Source organism: Tripterygium wilfordii, chromosome 10 (genome assembly GCF_013401445.1).
Source record: "Tripterygium wilfordii isolate XIE 37 chromosome 10, ASM1340144v1, whole genome shotgun sequence".
NCBI lineage: Eukaryota > Viridiplantae > Streptophyta > Magnoliopsida > Celastrales > Celastraceae > Tripterygium > Tripterygium wilfordii.
In genome coordinates, this window is record NC_052241.1 from 2,281,850 (window position 1) to 2,293,946 (window position 12,097).

The window sequence follows — 12,097 nt, forward strand, 5'->3', positions numbered from 1 at the left end:
TACTTACATTTGTTTAGTGTAATTGCTCTTCCCAAATAATAAGAAATCATTTTAATTTTAACACTATTTACGTACTCTCTCAACGGAAATGCCAAGGATCCCAATATTTTATGTCGCAGCTATCCTATACGTTGAGATGAATGCACATGATCCATATAAAAAAAAATCGTGTGTCTCACATGATTCATATGAAAATCGTACGCATTCATCTCCGCATCTGAGATGGCTGAGATAAAAAATGCTGGGATCTATGAGACTGCGGCTCTCCCAATGCCTGCCTTCACCAGATATCAACTTGGTTTCGTTGTCAAGAAATCACTTGAGAGTTGGGTCTTAACCAAACTCAGGATGAGTACTGTATTTTATATTATTAAGAGCAGTGGACTACTAGGGTCGGTGAGTCTGGTGTATATATTGTGATTTAATTAATAAATTATTATTAATTTATTATTGTAAATCTTTACCATTGGGGTTTATCCGTTTATGTCAGCGGGGCATGGTCCTTGCCTTTTATTGGAATCTTGGAAAATCTTAACAATTTATTTATAGAATCCTCAAAAAAAAAAAATCAAAATTAATTACGCAATATATACCGGCACACAGAGTAGGAAAACCACTCTGCTTCTTGGAGGAGACGCTCCTTTTGCTGATTTCGGGAGCAATTCGGTGATGGCTCTGGTGCAAGGAAAATGGATCAAGGTTCTCGCTCTCTTCTTCCCTCAAATGGATTTTGTACTTTTCAACTGTTTCATTCCTCTGCATACGATTATATCTCTGTAATTCTTGACTTTCCCTTCCCATGAAAACCCCAAAACAAGGAAATGAGATTTTGATTGGCCAGAATGCTGATGATTGATTTGAATCTATAAATGATACGATTAATGATTTCATCATCTTCCATCACTCATGCACAGAATTATCAGGTTTAGGGTTTTGTTCTAACTTGATTTTCGTACCAGCTGGAGCAGAAGGGAACTGGGCCTGGGGCGAGGAGTTCACACTCCATCGCTATCGTAGGACAGAAAGTCTACGCATTTGGAGGTGAATTTAGTCCACGTCTTCCCGTTGACAACTACATCCATGTCTTCGATCTCGAAACCCTAACTTGGTCCGTCGCTGATGTAACCGGCGACGTCCCTCCGCCACGCGTTGGTGTCACGATGGCTGCTGTGGGTCCCACCATCTACGTGTTTGGTGGTAGGGACGCGACGCATAAGGAGCTCAACGAGCTTTACTCCTTTGACACGTGTGCAAACAAGTGGACTCTCATCTCTACTGGCGATATGGGCCCACCACATCGGAGCTATCATTCCACGACGGTCGATGATCGACACGTGTTCATCTTTGGAGGTTGTGGTGTCGCTGGCCGATTGAATGATTTATGGGCCTTCGATGTGGTTGAGCAAAAATGGGTCGAGTATCCAACGGCTGGGGATGCTTGTAAAGGGAGAGGTGGGCCTGGGCTGGCTGTAGCCCAAGGAAAGATATGGGTTGTGTATGGTTTCGCTGGAAAGGAGGTGGATGATGTGCACTGTTTTGATCCGGCCCAGAATAAATGGGCCCAAGTGGAGACAACTGGCGAAAAGCCCACAGCTCGGAGTGTGTTTTCAACGGCTGGGTTTGGAAAATACATAATCATCTGTGGTGGGGAAGTGGACCCAAGTGACTTGGGCCACTTGGGTGCTGGGAAATTCTCTGCTGAGGCCTTTGTATTGGACACTGAGAATTTGGTCTGGAAACGTTTGGATGATGGGCTGGGCTTGGAGAATCATCCTGGGCCTCGTGGGTGGACTGCTTTTGGGAGTGGTTTCTTGAAGGGCAAGGAAGGGGTTTTGGTGTATGGAGGGAACTCCCCTAGTAATGACAGGCTTGATGACATTTTCTTCTTCACTCCTTCCTTGGACGCAATTGGGAATTAAAATTCCTCATTCTGATCATTGAGGTTTGTGTATGAGTTTATGGAGTTTCTAGTGCTATTAGCATATGTGATTAGTAATAATGTTGAACTTGAAAGGCTGAAACCTTATAATATGTGGTATATTTATGGTTGTTTTTGATGTGTATATTGTTGTTACTGTTTACTTTGTTCAAATTTGAATATTGACAACTAGATTATTGAGCTTTTCATGGGCGTGGACCAGTAACGCTAGATTCAAAATTGGTGGTAGTTTAATTTATTTGGGGTCAACTCGTATCGACTCGGTAGACTTGAGTTTGATTTCCATTGAGAGCAATATCCTTTTGTGGCCACGTGCTGTGTTTTGGCCTAACTTACCAAGTTGTCAGGTGAGAAACTTCTGTGCACACAGACCTGACAATCCTAATTTAAGCTCATATCGGATGTCTAAAGGGTAAACTAATATGTTTATATGATGTCATTATCGATTTCCAACCAAAAAAAAGATTTTTAAGTTTTGAATAATAAAAATAGGCTGTGAAAAAAGATTTCTAAGAGACGGCACCCCAATGAAAAAAGGTTGTAGAATCCATGCCGAGGTGGATTTGCATTATTAACTTGCATTACGCTAGTTGACAACCCTGCCATTGGAAAACAAAGAGTGGCCAGTGCAAGTGTGCAACTATTAACATGGAAAGACACTACTGCCTAAAGAAAGAGTGGAAGAACCACCACCTTACTAGTTATTATTACAAATAAATAAAACAACTAATTAAATTGGTACGTACAAAGTTGTGTTTTAGGAACAATCATATATAATAATGTTTAGGATGTGAATACTAAAAAAAAAAAAACCAAGTAGGTGTACCCTTGAAAACTTAAGGTTGTGTTTGGTATCACTTCCAAAAATTTTGAAAATAAAAATAAAAAACAAAAACATAAAATTAAACTTGTTTGGTTGAACACTTAAAACTGGAAAAAAAACTAAAAGCATAAAATTGAAAAAGAAAAAAAAAATATGTTTATGCTTTTATTTTCATAATAATTGAATATATCCACACCACTATATTTTTTGTAATCCACACCACTATATTTTTTGTAACTACAACCTTTGCAGTGTTTCATCGTTGAAAATATCAGCAAAAAGAAAAAAAGATAAGAAATAAAACAATAACCCAAAGCATATTTGATCATTGTCTTCATATCTCTATGCAATTTGCAATCTGAAATCTTAAAGAAAGTGCAATCTATAATAAGTGTAACTAGTTTTGTTTCCAAAACTTTTAAAATTTTTTTTTTCTTGTTTTCAAAAATTTTGAAAACCTGTTTTTGGTTTTCATAAAAACCAAAACAAAAAACACAAATAAACAATATATGAAAACCAAAACAAAAAACACAAATAAACAATATTTTTTGTTTTATTTTCTATTTTTTAAAAACTAAAACAAAAAACAAGAAATAAAAGTGATACCAAACAGACCCTTCATAACCATGCATGAAGGTTGAAGTTTATTCTTTCTACTATGCTTCAAGACTTACAGTCAGCAATAATGAAAGAGCATCAAAACACAATGTAGTGATGCCCTGAAGGATTTATTGATGCCCAGCCAATCCGCAAATAAAAAGAGAGGAGATTCTCAGAGGCATGATAATATGATGTACACTGTGTGTGAGACTTGGGGAGCAGCAACAATTGACTAAAAATAGACAAACATCAAACATGTACGACGCAGAAATCCACCATACAGCTCAAGTTTAGACATCACACTTTTTTTTTATAACCAAGAACTACCCGACTTAGTGTGGCCTTCTGATGTAGATCCAGGCCTAAGCCCAACCATAAGTGGGTCTAACTAGTCACTAGAAAATCGGTTAACTAATGTTAGAATTACCCAACTTATATACTGCAACTTAGGCCTTGAATCCATCGATGTGGTATTTCACATTCGATGTTTCAAGCTTTGAGACATGAAGAATGCCCTTTTTTTTCCCTGAAAAAAGAACATATGTCCAAAGAAAGAAACTCCTGTTTCGTCATAACTCAAAGCTGTCAATCCAATTGATATCCCTAATCAATTAACCAGTAGATTAATTTCTACAAAAATTTACTAAAATTAGCAGTGAAAGAAAGGTCCTAGATCACCTTCTCATTTATCAATTAAAAACAACAGGGCAAGAAACATGTATCACCAACCCCTCTACATTCCTAAATCCCTTATGATACATATCATATGTTTTTTCTTCACTGTCTCCCTCCTTTCCATTAGAAACACTAGCTACTACTTCCGACCCGACCCTAATTAACAAACGAAGCTTTAAACTACACTTACCTTGACCTTACTGCTCCACGACCACTACCATCACCCGACCCGCTTTTCCCCAGCACTTATCTGACGATGAAACGCACCAGAGCCGTACATGTGTCCCTGATGATGCCCCATCATCGGCAACCCACCGTACATACCCCCACCACTATTAAACCCCCCGTCACTCGAATTGTCTCCACCGCCTGCCCCGCCACCACCAGTGGTTGATCCTCCACCACTGGCGCCGTCATCCTTCTCACCCGGTCGTCCCATATAGGTCTTCTCACCTTCCATCTCTCTGTACTTCTGGAGGTAAATCTTCAAGGGCTCCACATACTCCTCGAAGCCAAGTGTAGTCATCGCGTAGAGCAGATCGTCGCCGTTGACAGTCTTCCGTTTTTCGCGCTGGCACTTATCGGAGGCCTCGCCGGTGATGAAGCTGATGAACTCCGAGACGCACTCCTGGACGGTCTCCTTTGCGTCCTTGGAGATCTTGGCGTTGGCGGGGAGTGCCTTTTTCATGATCCTGCTCACATTTGCTATAGGAAGGAATCTGTCCTGCTCACGCGCCGACAAATCGCCGTGCGCGCCACTGTTCTGGCCTCCTCCGGATTCATTATCCGAATCCGCCATAACAGGAAACCAAAATCTATCCAATCAATTTAGTCAATAGTTTATCTCAATCACAGTCAAGCGAATCAGGAAATTGTCAGAGTGGATTTCGAGATGACGCTGAAATTTGGAGGGCCGTCGCTGCCTGGAAGAACGTAGGGGATTGAAGGGGGTAGGGACACGGAGGAGGAGGAGGGAGGTATTCGGATCCGTTGGATCGAGCGGGTGATATGGCATCTCATAAGACACGTGGGGGAATCTATGCCGTTTGTTTTCCGATAATTGTGGGAAAACATGGGTTTCTTTTGAGCGTTGGATATGGGGAGTTGGACCATGGTCCATGGATTTGGGTGGAACTAAGAGTGTGTTTGGATTGAGGGATTTGGAGGGGAGGGGAGTTTCCTTCCAATTTACTTGTTTGGATAGTTTATAAAAAATTGAGAGGGGGATTTGAGGGGATTTTGGAGGAAGATTTCATTAAATTTTTATCAAAATTCTTTCCGCCCAAAATAGAGTCATTTGGAGGGAATAGATTATTAATTAAGTTACTTATAAGTTTAAAACTTATTTTACCATTGGATATAACACTTAAACATAAAAAATAAGAATAAACTAGTAAATTAAGTTACTTTTCTTTCCTTTCTTTTTTTTTATCTATCCAAACATGAGAGAGGAAAATGTATTTTCCCTTCCATTCGCTTCCCTTCCCTCCCTTCCCTTCCATTCCCTTCCCCCAAATCCCTTAATCCAAACACACTCTAAGGGTGGAAAAAAAAAATTGGTTATGCATTAGACAACAACACATATTTATAAAATATTTACATATTATGACCAAACTCATATTGTATTTAGATCGTATTTTGAATGTACTTAATTGATCAAATCTGGATTGGTTTAAATTTAAACAAGTGACACTAATATAATCTAAGTTAAGGTCCGGACAAAGTAAATTAAACAATATTTATTTGTTTAGATCTGAACCTAATTTTAAACAGGATAATTTTTTTGTATTTAGACCTGAATTCTAAAATATAAATTATGCTCAAACTTGTTTAATGCAGATCAGATAGAGTTGAGTTTTGTCATGACTAAACGGAACGAACATGTTGTGGAGTCTTATTTTTAGAATCTTGATGCCGCGGCTGTATTGACCTGGCGGGCCTGGGCCCAATTTTATGAACTAGGTAGATATTGGGCTGGGTCATCAACATCACATCTTGAGCCATTTTAGATTAACGAAATGTCAGGGCCCAATACTCAGACAATTTACAATGTTGGTTTGGGACCACAAAAGTTTCATAATACTAAGTTATTTGGATTTTGGACCACTTTGTATCTGATCAAAATCTTTAATGGTCGCTACACACTCTGACCCACAAAATGTTTAGGATTGGAAAAGTAAAATGGGCAGCAAAGTAAAAAAGAAAGAAAGAAAGAAAGAAGGAGGGTGAGAAAGGCAATTGAAGAGAAATATTGTTTATGACCATAATTTAAGGATATTTTGATCATTATTCTTAAATCTTCTGTAAAATACTCGTTTGGAAGGGGGCTTCCAAATACATCGTAAAAGAACGTTCTTTTATGTTTATAGACATAATTTTTAAACCCGCTCCATACATCGAACCGTCAAGACTTAAAGGTCAAGAGTTTCATGGTCCGATCGACGGGCCGGTCCGGGTTTAAAAACTATGCTTATAGATATGAAAACCTTAGCCAATGAGAAAAGTATTTGTATTCAATGAGAATTGGTTATAATAATACTTGCCTTTGAAAACTTTTTTAATACTTTAATGTGCATCAAGAGACAAATAGAAGTACATAAGTGCTTTTATTGGGGTATCCTATGTTTGATTGTCAAAAGATGCAAAAGAAGCTTCACATCTCACAACAAGATAATCAACACCAAAAATCTACGAAAGGATTAAAAAACTTAAATAGTGAAAAACCAACTATTCCAGATAGAAGAAGATTACTACTCCTCATGATCTTCAAGCTTCAATCTCAAACCTTGAACACTTGATGGATCCCATGGATATGTCGATTTCGATCAAGTTATCTTCCTCGTTCATGTCATTAAACTCTGCTAAAAGCTCCATTAGACATTGTTGTCTCAACATGGACTCTTCTTCTGCTGTAAAATCAGGCATTTTGTGATCAAACTTGGGAACTTTGTTATTTTCTCCAAGATATTGACCACTTGGAAGAGCAATTTCAATGAGACTATCCTCATCAGATATAGATCCATCATCAGACCAATCCAACTTGTCTTGGAATATCCAGTCCACTTCAGAATCTTCACTTGTTGATGTTCTGTACTGACAATCATTCTCTGATAGAGTAACTGGTGATCTGACTAGGCAGCCATGAATATTTCTACCCACAAATTCTTCTTCTTCCTCTTCCTTTTTCTCTGCATCAGATTCAGACCCACTTTCAGTCTGTTCCTCATTGTCCTGAGCTTCTCCTCCTGTGATAGATTCACTTTCAGTACTCTGTGCCACTGTGTCTAAAGTTTGAGGTAAACTTTGACCATAACCAGACCTTGGGGTCTCTTCCAATTTATCCACAAAGTGTGGTTTTTGCTTTGTGAATCTGAAGATTAAAGATGATACAATCACAACTGCAGATGCAATGAGGACGGACGAAAACCCAAATCCCAAAAAACCAGAGAAAATGAACAATGGAGCAAGAAGGATTAAACATGATGATAGTGGGTATTTGTACAAGAACAAAGCAGAGCTCATAATTGGATTCTCAAACCTAGTGTTTACAAATGTCATGGATGTAGTCAATATATCTTCTTTGGTTGAATCTGTAAACACTTCAATATAAAAGATTGAATGGTTTCTGCCAAAAAAGGAATGAAAAAAAAAGCACAAAATTACAGCCAAAGAAGGAAAGTGTGCCTGTGAAGGATTTGAGCAGAGACTTTTGAGAATTAACAGATAATACCAATACCTGGACTGGTTGCAAAGAGAGAGAGCCAATAGAGGATTGAATCAAAAAGTTTCAATCTTTTTATAGAACTAGACTTTCATTAGGTTCGAATTTTAATGGGTTTTTTTTTTCTCCTTAAATCAAGACTCACACCACAGTTCCCAACTCCCAAGTGCCTTCCTATTGCTCCTTAAAAAAATGTGTAAAACCAATCAGGTTTCTTCCTCTGCAGCTGATTCTCTTGAAATACCCAAAATCCCCCACTAGTTTTGGTCTAGAGTCTCAGAGCTTTGAAATCAGAGAAACCCATGTGCAGAAATCTGAGTTCAACACATGGCACAACAAACATTCACTCCAACTTCAACGATTTTTTTTTTTGGACTATTTTGAGCACAGAACAAGCCAAGAACCCTAATATCAGAACCATACATACCTGAAGCTTCTTCATCCAAGTTAACAAAAAAAAAATTACAACCAACCCATCAAAAGAAATCCCCTCTTTTGAAATGGGTTTCTTCAAGAAGAACCAAAGGAGCAACCTTTCTGCAGAAACAATGATGCTCCACACTGCTCTGCAAAATATATATTCATGGACTGAGAGTGATAATAATATTCAAGATTAATCTCTTACTTCAATGCCAATGAACAGAGTCCAAACATATATGAAAGTGCATTTGACTCAAAAAGACATGTATTTTACATATGCCTACGCAAAAAGCCTATCTATTTCTTAATGATTTGCTTTACTTTAGGTCAAATTCAGTGCACTGGACATGTTTAGGGCTGAATCGGCTAAAGAAAAAATATGAAGAGAAAAAGTAAAGCATTTTAATTTCTAATTAAGGAGTGATAATTAAGTGTAAATCTTTGATCTTTTAATAATTATTTGAGAAATACATTGAAATAGAAACGATTTAAAAATTTTAATCAAAACTAGCATCATTTTTCTTCTTCCTTTTTTTTTTACCAGAAACGATATCATAAAAATATGTCATTTGGACATTCGATATGGGTCTAAACTTTCACCGTCACTTTACGCGTACATAAATTTTCCATTTGATGACAAGGTAAGTTGCTCTCAGTGAAAATCGAACTCGTGACCTATCGAGTTCATACAATTTAACTCCAAAGAGATTTACCAATTACACTGTTATCCATGTGATTCTAGTAAACTTTTCCCCCCCAAAGTACAAATATGATTAGTTATGAGACTTCAAATTTTTCTACCATCAAATGGATGTAACACAAACTAAATTAGTCAATCCTGGCAATGATAACAAATATTATTCTCCTTTTGTCTATAAATTATTTTTTTCCAACAAATGGTGGTTTTGTTTGTAGTTGGTGAACAAGCCTATAATGAAATCTCAGATAGATATTATTATGACTGTATATAATAACTTTAAGTGGGTTGTGCGTGTAATGATATCTTCAAGTATGCTTTAAACATAATGGGCCACATTAGTGTGTCTCCCCACCCTAATTATAACTAAGTAGTGAAATGCAATTAAAGAAGAGAGTTAGCGCCAAATTAAAATGGTGCATGGAATATGCTTTATATATATATATATATATAGTGTACATGTACATACACATTAAATTTTTTTGAAACGGGTGGGGATTCGAACCCTAGTCACCAAAATGATACATACCATTCTTATCATTTCAACTAATGACTCGGGTGTATTAGTTTTTTAATTAACATCCCCTCAAAGATGCATGCATTAAGCACAAAATGTACAACTTTTATCATCCAATTAATTATGTCTTTGATCATCTATCTGCTTTTTGCTTTTTGCTTTTCTAAACCTAGATAATTAGTACTAATTTAAGTTCATACGACTATTCCATCAAAGATTTCTGCTTTACAATGCTTGATTTCACAGCACATGAGCAACTATCAAAAGGAAATATGTAGTAAAACAAATTAACAATATTAGCCGACTACACCCATTGTTTATAATAATATAATATCTACACTATTTTTAATTAGTTATGTAACTACTGTGGGTAATTAATTTTTATTTTCGTTTGCATGAACACTTTTTTTTAATCGATAATGACATTATACAAATTTATTATTTGGACATCCGGTAGGGGTCTAAACTCTAGTGCACAGAAGTTTATCACCTGACTATAGGGTAAGTTGGACCAAAGCCCCGTTACCACAAGATTATTGATCCCAACAATAAATGAACTCAGGACTTTTCGAGTTCATACGATATGTTCTCAGAGATATTCACAACCATATCATCATCCAAATCATCATCCAAATGGTTAATTCACATGACCACAAATAAAACACATATGGAAACAACACCCTTCTAGAAACCAAGCCAATATTTACATTTGCAAGGTAAATAATAAAATAAATAAATAAATAAATATACATATATATATTAATTTGAGCAAGATATGTTGCCACCTGTTGGCCAGTTGTAGGTGATTTACTAGTTGCACAAATAAAGCAGTGCCCCATGAAACCCTAATAAGTATATACCTTTAGCTCTACATTTTGGGTACAAAAATTGATAGTATTTGAGAGATTTGATTAAATTAATAGAGAGAGGCAATTGAATTGCATTGATTGAAGTAAAATCAAATGAATAAAATCAAGAAATCCAACCAAATGGTGTGGAGTAAAATTTAGGGAATGTGTTTAGAGTTGTGAATATGGATCCATGAGCGTGGGAGGGGACCATCTCAAATTGTTAGATCAATGTTTCATAGTAATCCCCAAACCCTAATTTAAATAACATTCTTCTCTTCTACTTGTATTGAATCTAGTACCACCACTTCTTTACCGACTCTTAAGAGTCTTAGTTGCTTTTTTTTTTAAAATTTTATTATTAGATATTAACTTGGGGAACAAATTTTACAAACCGGCCGACCTCTAGGGTTGTTCGGCTGGGATTTCTCTGGATACTCGTTGTCCTAACCTTGAAAATGACAAAAGGTCAACAAGCCTATAATGGTTGTAGGACTATAGGTTGGCTATAGACACTTTGACGCTTAAGTCAGTCTCAAGATCAAGGAGTGCAAATAATTACAAAATAATGCTTAAACTTTTTACCTCGAATTCTTTTCTCTCCTTTATGGTTCAATTTGTTCACGACGAAATCAAGAAACTTGGAATCCACTAAGAATAATTGAGAGAATCTCGAGGATTTTATTAGTAATATGCATAATAATGACTTACAAACGTTTATGAGACTATTTATAGTCTGGAAAATAACAATCAAACCCTAATCGGACTCTTAATTAAAATAGAATTGGAAACACAATTAATGACAACGTGCAGGAATTTAATTAATTCCGTCAGACTACAAACGACGCTTTTCTTGACATCCTTCCAAACCTCAACTAGGGCAAACCCCGAGTTGACTTTTTGGTCTTCAAAATCAGTTTTCGGAAACATATTATAATAAAGAAACATACAAGCGGATCAAAAGTTACGGGCGTCAAAGTTGGAAAACTGAAACTTTGATTCAAATACAACAACTTCAATTCCGATTCCGATTCCGATTCCGATTCCGATTCCGATTTGACTTCACTCAATTCCGATTACGGGCGTCAAATATAGTGACTGATTTAGAGTAATTTAAATATTCGTTCCCCTCAATTTGACTGATTTAGTGGCCGATCACCCTTGGATATCTCAGGTCTTCTGATTTAAGCTTGGTCAACTTGACTTTTCACCTAATGAGAGGTTGACCTATGTCTAATGTGAAATCACTCCTCACATTTTAAAAAAAATAAATTAATGTAGGTTTTTTAAATACAAACAATGTACATTTTCAAATAAGCATGTACATTTAGACATTTAGTAATAAAAACGTGTACAATGTTTTATGAAATATGCATGTACATATTATTTCACAAGAAATTTTCTGTTCAGAAGAAGCATCTGACTCCTCCATGCATATTAGCTGGGCCTTAATTGGGCTTGTAACTATGTGATAAGCCCATGAAAAGATGATCTCAAATCCCCATGAAAGACTTGAACTTGTACTTTATGAGTTGGAGTTGAGACTTCAGAAGAGTCAATATCAACATGCTATATGGAAACTATAATTTTTTTTTTGTGTCATAAAAAAAACGGAAGTGATAGGGATCCCAATAAATGTTACGTCATTCTCTGATTTAATCATCAGATTTTGTGGGCCCTTACATTTACATTAATCAATGGACAAGATCATTTATTGGGATGACTAATATCCTTTATCATTTTTGATAAAAAAAATAGAATTTTTGTTGGTATATTATATTTAATTAGTACTTCAATCAATTAGATCATCATTTATTGGATGACAGATTAACAACTCAAGTTGACTTGATGCGGTGA

The 12,097-nt window shown here is 36.4% G+C and overlaps 3 protein-coding genes across 3 annotated transcripts; 1 reads left to right on the plus strand and 2 right to left on the minus strand.

Annotated features, from left to right (window-relative positions):
- Positions 1-539: 539 nt before the first annotated feature.
- LOC120006865 (nitrile-specifier protein 5) lies at positions 540-2,063 on the plus strand. Its single transcript, XM_038856980.1, has 2 exons — positions 540-699; positions 960-2,063. The coding sequence occupies exons 1-2, from the start codon at positions 670-672 to the stop codon at positions 1,917-1,919; spliced, it is 990 nt and encodes a 329-aa protein (XP_038712908.1). The 5' UTR covers positions 540-669; the 3' UTR covers positions 1,920-2,063.
- Positions 2,064-3,866: 1,803 nt separating this feature from the next.
- On the minus strand, positions 3,867-5,006 carry LOC120007136 (nuclear transcription factor Y subunit B-3-like). Its single transcript, XM_038857326.1, has one exon. The coding sequence runs from the start codon at positions 4,834-4,836 to the stop codon at positions 4,258-4,260; it is 579 nt and encodes a 192-aa protein (XP_038713254.1). The 5' UTR covers positions 4,837-5,006; the 3' UTR covers positions 3,867-4,257.
- Positions 5,007-6,622: 1,616 nt separating this feature from the next.
- LOC120007173 lies at positions 6,623-8,473 on the minus strand. Its single transcript, XM_038857366.1, has one exon. It carries the CDS (start codon positions 7,593-7,595, stop codon positions 6,804-6,806), a length of 792 nt encoding a protein of 263 aa, XP_038713294.1. The 5' UTR covers positions 7,596-8,473; the 3' UTR covers positions 6,623-6,803.
- Positions 8,474-12,097: the final 3,624 nt, after the last annotated feature.